Raw genomic sequence first — 18,757 nt, forward strand, 5'->3', positions numbered from 1 at the left:
AAACGTAAACGTAAACTCCCATTGGCTCTGAACTCCCAAGGTTTCCCTTCCTCATTGCCTCTCCAGGGCGACTTTCTGACCTGTTTGGGTCTCCAGATGAAGTGAAATCGGACTAGGAAACCAGAGCTCTGGTTTCTTTCATCCGTGTCGCCATGACTCCTGGGGTGAACTCTTGATACGAAAACTCTTATAGTGGGCTAGACTCTGCATTTCATACTGAAGCCCTTCAGCAAGGTGGGGGGTGGTGTTACACACAGTGTACACAGGGGTACACAGTACACATAGTACTGTGGTGAAACGTCACATACTGTGGTTCTAGTTCCAGCCAGTTTCTATGTGGATTAATTATTCTGAAAACACAGATAACACACTTGTAATTAGGCTGTTCTCCCATTCCCTTAATTAGAACTGATCAGAAATAAATTAGAATTAAAATATTTAGACCCCAGACTGCAAGTTTACTATAGACTGAAACTCCAGAGTTGCAAAGGGTTTTTATATATGCCAAAATGTAACACTGACTTACTGATCATTAACATTCCATGGTAATTCCTGATTTTGGTAAGTTCATATTTGTTTATGCCCTCATCACTCTCTCCCTATATCTGTTAATTCTGATAGACACTGCCTTTCTGCATAACAAGAAACAGGAAATTTGGTTCACCTTTATTCTTGCTTCACATCAACTTTCAACACATCCTCTAGTGTTGTGTGCTTCCTGTCTGTCATATGCATTATCAATACATAGACTATCAAAAGATATTTTCTTTATCAGCTAAGCTGGGAACCTATTAGATGAGTCACTATCTCCGGAATGCATTATCATAGTCCTTTTGTTTGGTGCCAATAAAATGTTGATTGGGATCCCTGCCACTGGGGAGAATATTTTAAAAAATGACACTATCACTGAGAAAACTTTTTTTTAGAACAGGAAATTTTTATTACAGTGTATACATTTTTAAATGCTTTTTGCAGATTTAGAATGGCAATATTATCCATCTGTCTGTCCATGTATTTCATCCCCTCCATCCTTTGGATACAGTTTGTCTTTTATAGCATTTTCTTTGGTATTTGTGTTGAAATTCCTACATTTCCTGCAATGGTTTGAGTAGAGGGAAGTTGTTAGAGAGCAGGACCAGTGAAAGCAGAGAAGACAAGATGACAGGGGAACCATTGGCTTGCTTCAAAGGAGAAGTGGAATATTAAAAAAGCAGCAACACCGCTACAAACTATGCAGTATCAGAAAGGAAACAATTTCTGCTTAAATGATAGAAGTGGCAGAGTTGAATGTTTTGGTGAGCTGTGTCCTAAAAAATCAAATGTCTTTCTTCTCAAAAAGACTTCCGTTTGAATTCTGCTAATAGAATAGAAGCTTATTCTGTTGGTCAGAAAAATGAAATATATGAACTAAGAATAAAGCTGTCAAGATAATGTCAGCTAAAACAGTACCCAATGTCAAGCTAAAGGAAAGGCTATTGTGATGCACTAGACTTTGATCAGAAGACCCCAGTACAAATATGTGCATAAATCATAATCACAACCTTCCCTCTCAGTTTTGTATTTCACATTCTAAAGAAGCCTGAAGTCCAGGTTGAAGGGTGGGGTTGGCCCACTTGGTCCATCAATTTGCATATTATCACAGTATCCTTGCCCTACTCCCTGTATCTCCCAGTCACATGTACACAAAAAATGTGGCTCTCAGCCAGCAAAAGATGGTTGCTCATTCCTGCACAAAGCAGAACTATATTCAGCCCCTGGAAGATCTGCCTGCTTGGAGAATTTGGGGAGAGCAGTAACAGAAACATTATGCAATTGTTTGCCTTGCAAGAGACTTGCAAGGGTGAGAACTAACTTCCTATCCTTGTATACACTACTTTGGCGGGATTGGATGGATGGATGGATGGATAGACAGATAGATAGAGCGAGCAGGGGTCTTCAGACTTGGCCCTTTTATGACTTGTGGACTTCAGCTCCCAGAATTCCACAGCCAGGCATGCTGCCTGAGGAATTCTGGGAGTTGAAGTCCACGAGTGATAAAAGGGCCAAGTTTGAAGACGCGTGCAAATTCCCTGCATATGAATATCCTGCTCTCTCCATTTCAGAATTTCCTGTTGTCTTTATTTAGCAGTATTACAGACAATGAGTGCTAATGTTTTTAACAAATTGCTTGGAGTTTATTTTAACTCTGCAATTAAAGTAATCATGGTAATCCTAACAAAATACTACGTCTATATTGTATACATTGAACATTTCTGCAATAAAATTTTCTTCCTCAAGAAGACTTTTTTACTATGTCTGTCTTGCTAAACCCTTTTACATAGGAAGATGTTCTTTCTTTTTGTAACTTCTCCTAAAAGGTTATTGATTGTGCACAGAAGCTTAGAAGGATGAGAAGATTCACTATTCCTCCCTGCTGATGGAAACCTTTGGTTGAAAGGCCTGGGATTTGCAAGGGCACCTCAGAACTTAATCTACTTTAGAAGACAGTTCTAAAAGGTGTGAGAAAATAAAAGGCAGAAATGTTTTAAGTGAGAGGAAATCCAGGAACGTGCAAGAAAGCAAATTTGGTTGATGAATTTAGATCCTCTTTGGAAGCATTTATTCTCAGTAGAATAAATAGGGACTTACAGCAGTATGTTGCAGTGTTCCTGTATCTCCTAATAGGGCCAGAAGCATAAAGCTTATAGATATTACCGTCCAATTTGTAAAAGGAACCATTAAAAACCTGAAACTTTTTCCTGCTTTACTTTATAACTCTAAAGATTTCAGGGCTGCCTTTCAAGCCTCCGATTTGGGGTGCCATTAAAGGGCATGCAATGTTTACTGCTATACTCCTTCTGTGAGCACAGGAGGAATCACTTGGGGGAGGAGGGGGCATCTATCTCAGGTACCAAAGTGGGTAGCATATTTGGGGCGGTGTGATTCTTTGATGTGTGCATTTGCATAGTTTCTCTTGGGAAGAGGAAAGGGATCGGAAGTGAGAGTATGTTGGCTGTTAACTCCAATCCATATGTGTGCAAATTGTGTCCTTTGCTATATGTTGGAAAGTAGGGTTTATGTTAAATAAGCATAATGAAGAGAAAATTCCTCTCTTTTGACATGTCTCTTAAGTGGTACAGGAAAGTTACAAACAAGTTGTATCCCTTTCTGACTCTTAACCTACTGAGAAGCTTCAGCTTTCAAGAAATCATAGATGGTGCTCAGGTGGACTTTTTCTCTCACTACCCTGTTCAAAAACATGGGTTAATTAATGTTCTCAATATTGAATGATTCCACTTTGCCCCAAATCTTCATCCTTAATTGGCCACTTTACTTTTTATTTTTATTTTTTTAAAAAATACTGAACCCAAATAGGAAGCAACATTTAGAGAACATGGGCTGATCTTGAAATAGGCAAACAGGATTGAGCCTGGTTAATACTTGGATGGGAGACATTCAGGAAATCCCACAGCTGCAGACTAGTTTAAAACATTGAAAATGTTCACAAATGACTTGAAAATGGTTTTATTGCCAAAAAAACTACTATCATCCATTTAATGACCACAAATTGTGCTTGGCTTTTTAATATATTTCTGATAATTTCCTTTCTTGAATTTTTAATTTATACTATGTAAAAAAGTAATAATTATAACCTTTGAATTCCATGTAATATTGAATAGAATTCTACACAAGTGCTATAATTTCTAACATTATAGTATGCTATTCGAACATTAAAAAGTATAAGTCTTTGTTTCCAAGAGTAAGCAGAAAGAAGAAGGTGAATTGTTTCTGTTGAGGAACATATTTGCATATTACAACTACTGTACGGGACAAATAGGCAAAGAGTATTTCCATCTTTGGAAAGACTATGTCTGCACAGTTCTTGTGATTTATGGATAAAGTACATAGGGTGACAGGGTCAAGCACACCCCTGAAACACCCACAACTGAGTCAACATTGACTGTATGCCTCATCCATCCCTATTGTTTCTTTCTTGATTTCTAAGGCAACTATTAGGAGCATAAACAAACTTTTGGAGCCTGCTCTTTGAGGAGAAAGGTAACTTAAATGATTATACAATGGTTATTTATATGTGCATATAAAGTAGGATAAGAGTTGTATGAACATTGTGGAGTAACCTGTATTGGTGACCATTCTGAATGGTGCAACAATTTCTAGTCTCTGATTGTGATTAAATACATGGAACGGGGTCAAAGGATAGGGACCCCTTTTCATTTATACATTATAGATTATTTTCTGCTTACAAAGTAGTGTTTGCATGTGAAGAAAGCATACTAAGAATGTTTTTAAGATTGTAGTGTGTTTTATAATTATGATAGGAAAGGAAAACAATATATTGTGTTTTTTTTCTGGCACAGGTAGATTTTATATCCAAATAATGTACATAAAAAATGTGATATTTTTTTGTTATGTCTAGAGCTGGGCAGATTTGAGGCTAACTGGGTCTCTTGTTTTTTGTGTCACTAGGTTGTAAATTCAAGCCTAGTGCAAAAAAAATATTTAAATTTTACAGTGAAAGAAATCTGAGCTTAAAAGTTTCTTTTCCAGCCCTTCTAGTAAAGCAGCTCTCATTTCTCTTGAATTTTCTTAATTCTAGCAGTATCATTTAGATTGGGGAAGATATCTTGTTGCTTTTAAACAGAGGAAAGTCAGAAATCTCGGTCATTTAAGGGAGATTACAAACCACCAAGGGATCTTCTTATAGAAAGGCAAATGAAATTATGGGATAGCCGCCGATTGTACGAAGCGGGCACACTTCCAGCTAGAAGGGTTCTGAACTTCGGATTTGGGACACTCTTAGGCTGTCCTTTCCAAAAGGCCTTCCGCCCTGGCGAACTGACCCTCCCCTACTCTTCAGGGACGAGTTTAGCTCCTATCTCCCTTGTGGCCCTGAGGTAGCTTTTGTTACAATGGGCTGGTTTCCTCTCTCTCGTTACAACCGGAGCAATTGCTAAGTTCAAAGGGCCTCTACAGCGGTTGGCTGAACCATCAGCTAGATATAACCAAAGGCGCGAGAGTCTGCCTATTGGAGCAGTAAGGCATCTGCGGGAAACTGCCGGACGAAGTTCTGTGAAGGGTCTCATTAGTTCCGTTTCTTAACTGCTCTCCGGAGATACTTGAGGGAGAGCGAGAGAGCGGGACATCCCTTTCTTGTGAATTTCGGAGTGCAGGGAGGGCGTCCCGAAGACGGGACTCTAAAATACCATACCCCTGCAAACGATGGCTGCAGTCAGTGGCTTTCATTTATTTCTTTTTGCTTCCTTGTTTCTTGAAACGTAACTTCCCCAATCCGGCTGAAATGTTACTCTTCCCGCATCTTTTCCAGCTAGCTTCCACCCTCAACGCGCTAACGCGTGTAGGTTTGGGATTTGGAGTTTTTGCCTGCAAAGGGTTACTACATCTGCGCTTGCTTGTCCTTAGGGCGGAGCTTGGCCAGGAGAGGGCGGGCCGCAGTTCGCTTTTCTTTTGTCTCCGCTGTAAGCCTAAAGCAGGGGTCTTCAAACTTGGCCCTTTTATGACTTGTGGACTTCAACTCCCAGAATTCCTCAGCCAGCTGGCTGAGGAATTCTGGGAGTTGAAGTCCACAAGTCATAAAAGGGCCAAGTTTGAAGACCCCTGGCCTAAAGGATTCCCTGGCTCCAGCACGGGCGAGCGCGTGTATAATCAGGACAAAGGGGGGTGGGGGGAAGGAACCGATCATCATCATCATCATCAACAATAATAATAGTAATAGGCGCCTTGGGTGCAGTGCCAAAACAACTGGAGCACCACTTGAACACCATTTGCATTGACAAATTCGCCATTAGTCAATTACAGAAGGCGGCCTTACTAGGAACTGCTTCCGTCCTGCCACGATATCTATAATACCTTCAAGCAACTACATCTGCCTATCCCAGGTCCTTGGTAAGGACTCGATAGGTAGACAAAAATGCCAAATCCAGTCTGAATCTCTGGCTGACTGTGTGATCAATAACAACAACAACAACCTAGGATGCTGGCAGCAACCCGTGTCAACCATTAATACCAGTCAATTTGAGTGTTCAATTGACTGAATAAAAGTTTTATAATGATAACAATAATAATTTGGAAGGGACCTTGGAGGTCTCCTAGTCCCACCCCTTGCTCAGGCAGGAAACCCTATACCATTTCAGACAAATGGCTGTCCAGTCTCTTAAAAACTTCCAGTGTTGGAGCATTCACAACTTCTGGAGGCAAGTTGTTGCCCTGGTTAATTGTTCTAATTGTCAGGCAATTTCTCCTTAGTTCTAGGTTGCTTCCCTCTTTGATTAGTTTCCATCCTCTGCTTCTTGCCCTGCTTTCAAGAGTTTTGGAGAATAGTTTGACTCCCTCTTCTTTGTGGCAACCCCTGAGATACTGGAACACTGCTATCATGTCATCCCTCGTCCTTCTCTTCATTAAACTAGATTTACCCAATTCCAGCAACCTTTCCTTATGTTTTAACCTCCAGTATCTTATCTTTGTTGCTGTTCTCCGTACTCTTTCTAGAGTCTCAACATCTTTTTTACATTGTGGTGACCAAAACTGGATGCAGTATTGCAAGTGTGGCCTTACCAAGGCATTGTAAAGTGTTATTAACACTTCATGTGATCTTGATTCTGTCTCTCTTAATGCAGCCTAGAAGTGTGTTGACTTTTTTGGCAGCTGCAGCACACTGCTGGCTCATATTTAAGTGATTGTCCACTAGGACTCCAAGATCCCTCTCACAGTTACTACTATGAGCAAGGTACCACCTACAGTCAGGTCCAGAAATATTGGGACATCGACACAATTCTAACATCTTTGGCTCTATACACCACCACAATGGATTTGGAAGGAAACAAACACAATGTGCTTTAACTGCAGACTGTCAGCTTTAATTTGAGGGTATTTACATCCAACTCGGGTGAACGGTGTAGGAATTACAACAGTTTGCATCTGTGCCTCCCACTTGGTAAGGGACCAATAGTAATGGGACAATTGGCTTCTCAGCTGTTCCATGGCCAGGTGTGTGATATTCCGTCATTACCCCAATTACAATGTGCAGATAAAAGGCCCAGAGTTCATTTCAAGTGTGCTATTTGCCTTTGGAATCTGTTGCTGTCAACTCTCAAGATGAGATCCAAAGAGCCGTCACTATCAGTGAAGGAAGCCATCATTAGGCTGAAGAAACAAAACAAACCCATCAGAGAGATAGCAAGAACATTAGGCGTGGCCAAAACAACTGTTTGGAACATTCTCAAAAAGAAGGAATGCACCAGTGAGCTCAGCAACACCAAAAGACCCGGGAGACCATGGAAAACAACTGTGGTGGATGACCGAAGAATTCTTTCCCTGGTGAAGAAAACACCCTTCACAACAGTTGGCCAGATCAAGAACACTCTCCAGGAGGTAGGTGTATGTGTGTCAAAGTCAACAATCAAGAGAAGACTTCACCAGAGTGAATACAGAGGGTTCACCACAAGATGTAAACCATTGGTGAGCCTCAAAAACAGGAAGGCCAGATTAGAGTTTGCCAAATGACATCTAAAAAAGCCTTCACAGTTCTGGAACAACATCCTATGGACAGATGAGACCAAGATCAACTTGTACCAGAGTGATGGGAAGAGAAGACTATGGAGAAGGAAAGGAACTGCTAACTGCTAACATGATCCTAAGCATACCACCTCATCAGTGAAACATGGTGGTGGTAGTGTCATGGCGTGGGCATGTATGGCTGCCAATGGAACTGGTTCTCTTGTATTTATTGATGATGTGACTGCTGACAAAAGCAGCAGGATGAAGTCTGATGTGTTTCGGGCAATATTATCTGCTCACATTCAGCCAAATGCTGCAGAACTCATTGGATGGCACTTCACAGTGCAGATGGACAATGACCCAAAGCATACTACAAAAGCAACCAAAGAGTTTATGAAGAGACAGAAGTGGAATGTTATGCAATGGCCAAGTCAATCACCTGACCTGAATCCCATTGAGCATGCATTTCACTTGCTGAAGACAAAACTGAAGGGAAAATGCCCCAAGAACAAGCAGGAACTGAAGATAGTTGCAGTAGAGGCCTGGCAGAGCATCACCAGGGATGAAACCCAGCGTCTGGTGATATCTATGCGTTCCAGACTTCAGGCTGTGATTGTCTGCAATGGATTTGCAACCAAGTATTAAAAAGGTGAAGTTTGATTTATGATTATTATTCTGTCCCATTACTATTGGTCCCTTACCAAGTGGGAGGCGCATATGCAAACTGTTGTAATTCCTACACCGTTCACCTGAGTTGGATGTAAATACCCTCAAATTAAAGCTGACAGTCTGCAGTTAAAGCACATTGTGTTTGTTTCCTTCCAAATCCATTGTGGTGGTGTATAGAGCCAAAGATGTTAGAATTGTGTCGATGTCCCAATATTTCTGGACCTGACTGTATACTATACCTGTACATTTGATTTTTCTCGCCTAAATGTAGAACCTTACTTTTTTCACCATTGAATTTCATTTTGTTAGATAGCTCCTAGTGTTCAAGTCTGTCCAGATTCTCCTGTATCTTAAGCCTGTCTTCTGGATTGCTGGCCGTTCCTGCCAGCTTGGTGTCGTCTGCGAATTTGATGAGTTCCCCATCTATCCCCTCATCCAAATCACTGATGAAGATGTTGAAGAGCACTGGGCCCAGAACAGAGCCCGGGGGCAACCACACATCTGGCACGTCCTTTTTTGTGGCAGCCATCCCTCCCTTTTGTTATACCTGCGCGTTTGGAGGGGGGGTTCTGGGCTCAGGGAAATGGCAGCACAAGTGGCTTGGCCCTTTCTTAAAGCCAAAAGTAGGTGAGCCGGCCGGTCACTGAATGTTTTGGTGCACAAAATCATAGCAACAAATGAGGCGGCTGGAGCCAGAGTCAGTTCTGTTTCACGTCCTGGAAATGTTGTGGCAACAATAGCATAATGCTTTCATCCATTCTTCAGGTAGCGAGAAACTATCTTAGTGTGATATTTTCATCTCCATTGGCCAATGCTTGCCTTGCCCTGGCTTCCTTTCCTCACTAGATTTGTAAATGTTATCCAATCACCAATGTGCAGATCTAGTGACAGGCCAGATGAATAAGTAACTCAGCAGGGATAGCTGGGGGATAGTACAGGTAAATTGCTAGAGGAAGGTGATGACAGGGGTCTTACAAATGATTCAAGGTTTTAGATGTAGGAACGTATTTATGTGCACAGATAGAGGAAAAAGGTGAGTTTAGAATCTGATTAGCGAATTCCAGAGTTACAACTAGTATTCTGCTCTGAGCCCTAGAATAAGCTAGAAATCAATGGAACTTGAATAAGCTAGAAATCAATGAAACTGCAATATGCCTTTTGCAGTTAGCACCTGTCATCACCTTCAATTTCAGGTACTCATCAAGTAGCCTTGTATAAATTGTTGGTCTGCCCCCATTCAATGATTTAAATTAAATAGACTGAAATATTATATGCATGGAGAAGTGAACAGTGGAAATCTTTTTTACTGGAATCCCACTTTTGTAGCACCAAGACTGCCTGAGGGATGCCTTCTGTGGTAAATCTGTTTACTTCTCCCCACTGGCCAGCTGTAAACAGGTAGTCCAAGAGAAACATTGCATTGCATTGTATAGTAAAGTCTGAATATTAATCAGCAGTGTAATGTGTCTGTAAAAAAAGGTAAGTGCAATTTTAAACTGTACAAAGAGAAACTTCCAAATCACAGAAAATAAAAATTCCCCTTCACTTTGCATAGGTCAGATCCCACCTCAAGTATGGACATGAAATTGAAGAAAGAATTGGGCAAATTAAAATGGCTTTTGTGAAGAAGAGCAACAAAGATCAAACCAATGTCCAAACCCCATGAACAGTGGTGGAAATGCCCCCTTCCAACTTAACTCTTACAATTTTAAAGGTAAAGGTCTGCCTTTCTCTGCAGATCATCTTATAATAGCAGAAGTCTAAATTAAATTCCATGGGATTTCTAGAGTGCTGGGCCTTTTATAGACAGAGAAATAGACGATCAGATGACAGAATGTCTGGATGAAGGAACTGCCTTAAATCATTTCATGTGGGACAATATATCAGAATCATGGTAGTTTCAAAGTCATGACATTTTATGTATATGATTTTCAAAGGAGGCTTATCACAAGTAGATAATTAATCCGATCACGAATATCGAGTATTCTGTGTGCAATCTACTAATGGGATATCTTCTGGAGTTGGCATAAGTAGAATGGCTGCAGGTTAGGAATGAACAGCTGGCTGACAGCAGCTTTCTGCCTGGATGGATATGTATGTTCCCATGGGAACAAAAACAGCTGGGGCCCTCCAATGAAATGCATGTTTTTTTACAAGGGGGAGAGCATTTTCATAAAGTTCACTATGACTTACGAAGTGCCTTTACTTGTGCTCGGTAGATCTTTTCTGGAAATATCAGGTAGACCAAGGGACAGTTTCCTGGGGAACCTATCAATATCAGTCAGTACTTTCATTTTTGCTGTAAAGATTAAACCCTATTAGATTAATGTTGAAAGAGATATTAAGGCTACAACTATTGGAAATACATTTTTTATTTATTCATTTTCTTTATTTTATTCCTGCCTCAACCCAGAGGCATTTTAGGCAATTTACAGATAGTTTAAAATACAGCAATACAACAATAAACAGTAATAAATAAGAAAAAAATAATGTATTAATAAATTAAAATAATACAGGTGTCAGTAAAACCACAGCTAACTGATGATTGGTCACTAACAACTTAATTAGGCATAGGGTACATGTGGAAAAGCCAGAGCTTGTTGTTTTTTTTTTCCTGGGGAACCTGCAAGTTCTCTTGTCTGAGACAGACTTGTCTTAATAAAGCCAAGAGCTCAGGTATGGCATAGATCAGACATGTCAAACTCGCAGTGTCATGTGACTTATTGGAGCCTTTTCCCCATTGCCGGCAACAGCAGTTTGATACCCCTGGCATAGATGTTTGCTTATTTATTAGAGCATTGTTCAACTCCTTATACCATGAAAAGGGACTTAATATAATCATTTATTAGCCTTTTGATAGCTTTAATTGTCCTACTTTTGCCAATTGGCAGGCAGATGCTAGATAGATTAGAGCAATACATTCTGTTGGGTTGTAAAGAGATGAACTTAAGATTACCTTTGTTGGTAAAAACACCAAAGTGAATTCAGAGCTTTGAAATACAAATTCATAGACCTAGAAATGCACTCAGGAAATGACCTTTTGCAGGAAGGGGAGACTTTGTATATTGCTTAACACCGGGTTGTCAAACTACCGGCCACAGGCTGGATGCATCATAGCGAAATTGTGCCCACCCCATTGCCGGCAATGGCAAAAAAGTCACGATATGTTGCGACATGTCATGTGACGTTGCGAGCTTGACACCCCTGGCTTAACAGCTTGCAGAATGAAAGGAAGGATGTAATGTAGGGGTCTTCAAACTTGGCCCTTTTATAACTTGTGGACTTCAACTCCCAGAATTCCTCAACCAGGGATGCTGGCTGAGGAATTCTGGGAGCTGAAGTCAACAAGTCATAAAAGGGCCAGGTATGAAGACCCCTTATGTACTGCATCACTTGTTCACACAATAAAATTATTCCCAGGTACTTAACAGAAGAAGGGACGCGGTGGCTCAGTGGGTTAGGACGCTGAGCTTGTCGATCAGAAGGTTGGCAGTTTGGCGGGTCGAATCCCGAGTACCGCATAACAGAGTGAGCGCCTGTTACTCGTCCCAGCTTCTGCCAACCTAGCAGTTCAAAAGCACGTAAAAATGCAAGTAGAAAAATAGGGACCACTACGGTGGGAAGGTAACAGCGTTCCGTGCGCCTTTGGCATCTAGTCATGCAGGCCACATGACCACGGAGACGTCCTCAGACAAGCGCTGGCTCTTTGGCTTTGAAACAGAGATGAGCACCGGCCCCTAGAGTTGGAAACGACTAGCATGCATGTGCGGGGGAAACTTTACCTTTTTACTTAACAGAAATATGAGGCCTTTTGTAGGGGAAAGGGGACTTTGGTTAGAAGGTGACTATTTATGTATTCATCAGTCAGTTCCTCAATTGATGAAGCAATTCTCCCTAGTAAATAAGAAGCAAGTTAAGATTAAAAACAGAAATGTAGTATACGAAACAGATACACGAGACTGTTGGGGAACAATCAAACTGGGTTACAAATCACTCTGCCTTGGTGCTTGGTGGAAAAGCTAGGTTGTTGTGGCTTTTCTGAAAACCAGCAGGAATGCAGCTATATGACTTCCAAAGGAATGCTAATCCACAGGGCAAGGGCAGCCTCCTCCTCCTCCTTTTATTAGATATTTCTACCATTTTAAATAATTGTGAAAAAGCCACTGTGATACTGATTCAAATGGGAGCTAAGAACCTGGGAATCCAGGCTCAGATTCACACTCAGAGATAAGGCTTCTATTGGGATGAGTAATGGCAATTACAAGATCTCATTGCTTTCATTGGGTTGATAAAAGCAGCCTTGCACCATAAGGTCCATCCCTTTGGAAATGTTCCAGTGAATGTAGAAAAAGAGATTGGCTTGCAGAATAATGCTGTGACGCTGTTTTTGTCGGTCTGCCAATTCAACCGAAAAAGGGTACAGTACCTTCAATTTTCTGAGAAAAAGATGAGATTAAAAACATACTAAATTACGTAGAATGTCTGCTTATGAATATTTTCAGATTGTTGAAAGTGGCTTGCTGTTTGTGTATTTTGCAAGAGATAGCTCAAAGCCTCTTAGCCATGTTGAGTCAATTACCACTTTCTTCAGGTAGGCTAGGGGTGTCAAACTGCCTGGGCCGGATGCATCACACTGAAACCGCACCCACCCCTTTGCCAGCAATGGGTAAAAAGTAGTGATACGTCGTAACACATCACATGACGTTGTGAGTTTGACACCCCTGAGGCAGGCCCTTTATATGCCAGTAGTTGCTTCAATGTTTGCTTCACATCCCACTTTTATGTGATTTAGGCACATTTCTGTATAATTCTTATTGCTGAATCACTTAGCGGTGTTTCAGAGATGGTGAAGGAAAAGTATATTAGTATTTTTCTTTTGAAAGGGCAGTGTACAGCAATAGATCAGCTTTAGTAGGCTTTGCCAAATTTATTTCTGGAGCTTCAATGTGAAATTTTTCTTTCTAAGTGGTTCAGGGTGAAGCCTAAATGTCACAGAGCAGACTCTGAATAATAACATATTAAGTCCTCAGCTGTCTAGACTGCAAGTTGTCTCCACCTCTGACTTTGTTCCTGTTTTGGATAAAATATTGATTGCCAAAATCAAACTACAGGAACAATATATGTGGTGATAATCAAAATATTTGTAAGAAGCTGCATGCATCCTTTCTTGACTAGCAGCTTCTATACAATGGAGAACACGCTTCCTAGCAGGTAAAGTCTCCAGCCATGTAGTGCATGATTCTTTGAATTGAGAATGTCTGTTCTGTGTCTCAGAAAAGAAAGTAAATGACCAAGGAAACAAAGGTCCCTCTTATTCATCTGGTACTTTAAACTTGAGATTCTAGGAACTGATGCTTGGACCTGTGACCAATAAGCCAGTGGCTCTTTTCAGGCTGGGGATTTCCAATTATTAATCTAACTAAAATTTTAATTTTAATAAGCAGAGAAATATCTCAGTCTCACATATATACACATCTGTTAAATATACATACACTACACACACACACACACACACACACACACACACACAGAGTGGTACCTTGGTACTCATTATTAATTGGTTCTAGGAGATGCGATGAGTACCAAACAAATTTTTCCCATAAGGAATAACATAGTCACAAGGCAGCTGACAACTATAAGTTCTAACTTGCGCATTGAGTACCAAACAAACAATGAATACCAGGACAAAATTTTCCTGTCAAAATGCATTGGGAACCAAATTCAATGAATTTCAAAGCAGATGAGTAGCAAGGTACCACTGTATATATATATTTAAAACTAATAAAATGCGAATCATGAATTAGATACATTCTGTATCACTCTATTTTTAAAGAAAATTCTTGCAACATTTGTTGTCTTATCTATATTTCGTGATTTTGATATGCAAATCTTGTGTAGAACGTGTCTCCCTGTTTCTGCACTATGCTTCATGTACCAAAGCTGTACAAATGTATATGATTTTAAAAAGCCTGTGTGATAACTGGACAGATGTATAGTTATGAGCCTTCTGGCTAAGAAAAAGCTAATTGACTTTCTATGATAAATTCTTTTTATGTAGTCTACTGTACAAAGTATAGTTTTAACTGCGTAATATTGTCTTTTTTCCTGATGCACTATATAATTTTAATTTCTACAAATTATGTCTTAGGAAACTCATAAAATCTCATCATGGGAGCTGTGGCGATTGATGATAGTCCATCTGGAGTTAAAGCCCCAGATGGTGGCTGGGGCTGGGCTGTACTCTTTGGGGGCTTTGTCATCACTGGATTCTCCTATGCCTTCCCGAAAGCCATGAGTGTCTTCTTCAAGGAACTTATCCGAGAGTTTCATGTTGGATATAGTGACACAGCATGGATTTCCTCTATTTTGTTGGCTATGCTTTACGGAACAGGTAAGCAGCTAGGAAATCATAGACACATCTCATTTTGACAGAAACATTGATCTCTAAATTGTAATGATTCTAATAAAAATTGCCCAACATTAGAAAACTTTAGGTAGGTTAACAATTACGATATGAGTTAACAAGGCCTCACCAATTGCCATGCAGAAGAGATTACAGAAAATGTGAAACTAATGAAACCTCAGAAACAGATATATTTAATGTTATTGAAACTGATCTATTATCAGCAATACTTTTAATATGGTAATTATGAATTATTATGATTATTATTTAATTATATTATTATTATATAATTATATTATTATAATTATTATTATCTGATTCTCTACTTAGTAGATTGTAAAGAAATTTGCAAGGTACAGGTAGTCCTCAGTTTATGACCACAATTGAGCCCAGAATTTATGTTGCTAAGGAGAAATTTGTTAAGTGAGTTTTGCCCCATTTTACAACTTTTCTGGCCATATTTGTTCAGTTGTTCCCTATTGACTTTGCTTGTCAGAAGATTGCAAAAGGTGATCTCATGACCCTAGACATTGCATAGTCATAAATGTGTCAGTTTTCAAACAGCTGAATGTAAATCACATAACCATGGGGTTGCTGCAAGTCATAAATGAAAAAAATGATCATAAATCACTTTTTCCAGTGCTGTTATAACTTTGAACAATCACTAAATGAACTGTTGTAAGTTGAGGACTACCTGCATATGTTTGTTGATGCTGCATACAGGTAGTCCTTGACTTAAAAACATTCAGTGACTACTTAAAATTGTAATTGCATTGAAAAAACTGATTTACAACCGGTCCTCACACTTATCACCATTGCACATCCCTGATCATATAATCAAAATTTGACTGCATGATTGACTTAACAACTGCAGTGATTTGTTTAAGAACTGTGGCAAAAGTGGTTATAAAATTGCACGCAACTCGATTAACAACTGCCTTGCTTAGCGTTGGAAATCCTGGTCCTAATTCTGGTCGTATGTCAAGAACTCCCTGGTACTTATAGCGTCCACATTTTCTTAGAAAAAAATTAAGGACAAAGCTGACAAAATTAAGGGGCAAATCTGAAAGAGGCTCATACGGATAAAAAAAAAGTTTATGTTTAAAATTTTGTTTTTCAAAGAAACCTTCAAGAGCAAAACCAATAAAATAAATAATTAAAGAAATATTAAAAAACCCAACAGCTTTCTGAAATGAAGTACATATGGTCACTGTATATATACTAGAACGGAGGGTAGGTTTTTTCCAGCAATACAAAATGCCACCATTATTCTAGGCATGTTACCTCACAGGCATTTAAGCACCTGTTTATTTTCTTCAGGCCCCCTATGCAGTATGTGTGTCAATCGGTTCGGCTGCCGCCCTGTAATGCTGATTGGAGGCCTCTTTGCCTCAGCAGGGATGATCGTTGCTTCTTTCTCCACTAGTATCATTCAGATCTATCTATCTGCTGGCGTCATGACTGGTAAGTAATAGCAAATGTCTTTAATGTATCGGCAAGCAATTTAGCAAGGCTGCACTGTGTATAGTGATGGCACATAAGAGGGAAAGAAAGGCTGCATAGATGTTCTCCTTTTGAATGTGCAGGGAGACTTATTTGCAGCAGAGCTCTTAAATGCACATCATGGTGATTATAACATGTTTTTATATGAAGCAGTTTCCCCCTACCATAGAACTTCCCTATTTCTCCCCCCCCCTTCCAAAGCAGTCCTTGGTAGCATCCATTCTTCAGGCCTTGCTCTCCCTCCTTCCTTCAGGCAAATGCACAGCAGCTTTTTTTCTGCCTGCCCAGCGTTTCTCTTTCTTCATATACATAGGCGGGGTGTCTTTTGTTTTCGTTTTTCTAAATTAGAATGTTTATTTTAAGACAGACACCAAAGGAACTTACGTTACCATTTCCATAAAAACACACAAAAACAGTCATTTATTCTTGGACACCAATGTCAGAAACCTTGCTCAATACTTTCTGCCTAAATGCAGAACATATATTCAGCCCACAAGGATAAACGAGTGTAACGTTTCTTCTTCTTCTACATCTGAGGGAGAATTGATTGCCTGCATCCACTGCAGAGTTAAACATATTCTACTCTTGTTTCAAGCACTGAACTTGATTACTGTTTTAAATTGTATCCTTTTTTTTCTCTCTCTCTCCAGGATTGGGCCTGGCCCTTAATTTCCAGCCATCCCTTATCATGCTAAATCGCTACTTTAACAAAAGACGGCCTTTGGCCAATGGGTTGGCTGCAGCTGGAAGTCCTGTGTTCCTCTGCGCCCTTTCCCCCCTCGGGCAGGTACTGCAGCATAAATACGGATGGCGAGGGGGATTTCTCATCTTGGGGGGATTGCTTTTGAACTGTTGTGTTTGTGGAGCTCTGATGAGACCTTTGGAAAGTCCAAAAAAACAGGAAACTTTGAAAACAGTTGAGCAACGCAAAAAAAAGCTATTGGATTTCAGCGTTTTCAAAGATACCGGCTTTGTAATCTATACAGTGGCTGCATCCATTATGGTGCTAGGCTTATTTGTACCTCCAGTTTTTGTAGTGAGCTATGCTAAAGACCTGAAGTACGAGGACACCAAATCAGCTTTCCTTCTGACAGTTCTTGGCTGCGTGGATATTTTTGCTCGACCTCTTTGTGGAATACTGGCTGGCGTGAAGTGGGTTAGGCCCCGTTGTGTCTATTTCTTCAGTTTCGCTATGCTTTTTAACGGCTTCACTGATCTCATGGGCTCCCTTTCTTCCAATTATGGTGGCCTGGTGGTCTTCTGCATCTTCTTTGGCATTTCCTACGGAATGGTTGGTGCTCTTCAGTTTGAAGTTCTCATGGCTATTGTTGGTACACAGAGGTTTTCAAGTGCCATTGGCTTAGTTCTTTTGGCTGAGGCAGTGGCTGTCCTAGTTGGCCCACCTTCAGCAGGTAAGTACTCTAGTTAATTAACAAGATTAATTGTTCCATTGTCGATCAGAAGGTTGGCAGTTTGGCGGGTCGAATCCCGAATGCCGCATAACAGAGTGAGCGCCTGTTACTCGTCCCAGCTTCTGCCAACCTAGCAGTTCGAAAGCACGTAAAAATGCAAGTAGAAAAATAGGGACCACTACGGTGGGAAGGTAACAGCGTTCCGTGCGCCTTTGGCGTCTAGTTATGCCGGCCACATGACCACGGAGACGTCCTCGGACAAGCGCTGGCTCTTCGGCTTTGAAACGGAGATGAGCACCGGCCCCTAGAGTTGGAAACGACTAGCACGCATGTGCGGGGGAACCTTTACCTTTACCTTAAGAGAAGTAATAACTGTGAAACCCCCACCTATGTGTTTTGTTTGTGTTGCTGTTACCCTCTTTTCTAGTTTCCCTGGTCTTGTCTGAGAATTAGAGCTCAATTTGCTATTCTGTTCTCTTGCATGTAGATTATAACTGAAGGCCAAAAGCAGGAGCATCTATTTATTAAATTTCTATAGCTGCCCAACAATGATTCTGGGCTGCTTACAATTCAATTTACCTTGGAGATGGAAAACCAAGGCAGATGGTTTCAATCCAAGCCTCAAAGGAGAAAAAAACAAAAACAAAAGAGAAGCAAGATGTGGATTGGGTGGATCCCTCTCCTAATTAGAAATAAATAGTAGGCAATTTAGAGGAGTCAAATGAAGTAACTCTCCACAACTTCTGTTCTATTCTAAATTATATGACCAAGAAAAATAATACCTTCAAACCTACTAAGCAGAAGCAAAAGCAGAGGAAGGAGCAGGGGTCAAAATGCGTGAACTAGATCTAATTTGTGTGCAGCCTATTCAAATAAGCAGTCTTAATGCATTGAAAATGAGGAACTTGAGAGAAAGCTAAATCATAGTATTTAAAGACATACTTTTCCTTTCCCAAATAGAGCACAAAAATATCGTCCTGTGATGTTCTGTTTTATATTGCAATATAGCCTAAAGAAAATTGTTTCAAGTTGAGGTATTTCAATTCTAAGTCAATGATTTGCATGTATATTACATATTGGCATGTACAAGCTAGGTTCCTGCTGCTACCATTGCTTCTTTATTCCTCTCCCTCCCGTTAACGTTTTCACTAAAATTGTGTCATTAGATTATCCAACAGGTTTTTCCCAAATGTATTTGCTTCAGCTTTCTAAAACTATTAAAAATGCAATAACTCTAGGTTTAACTGAATATGCT

The 18,757-nt window shown here is 40.2% G+C and overlaps 1 protein-coding gene across 5 annotated transcripts in view; it reads left to right on the forward strand.

Moving 5' to 3' along the window:
* Positions 1-4,017: 4,017 nt before the first annotated feature.
* SLC16A3 (solute carrier family 16 member 3) overlaps positions 4,018-18,757 on the forward strand; it is a 39,241-nt gene continuing 24,501 nt past the window's right edge. For 3 of the 5 annotated variants that reach the window (XR_014025113.1, XM_081317662.1, XM_081317661.1), the window contains exons 1-5: positions 4,020-4,038; positions 9,740-9,898; positions 14,333-14,575; positions 15,908-16,051; positions 16,741-17,502. Coding sequence is in view for 4 of the 5 variants with exons in the window: in XM_081317662.1 (XP_081173788.1) it covers positions 14,353-14,575; positions 15,908-16,051; positions 16,741-17,502 (1,129 nt within the window). In the remaining variant the exon portion in view is untranslated. Of the gene's footprint in view, positions 4,039-9,739; positions 9,899-14,332; positions 14,576-15,907; positions 16,052-16,740; positions 17,503-18,757 lie in introns of all 5 variants that reach the window. The other 2 variants (XM_081317660.1, XM_081317663.1) reach the window with 2 other exon arrangements.

Source organism: Vipera berus (assembly GCF_964194415.1).
Source record: "Vipera berus genome assembly, chromosome: 2".
Lineage (NCBI taxonomy): Eukaryota > Metazoa > Chordata > Lepidosauria > Squamata > Viperidae > Vipera > Vipera berus.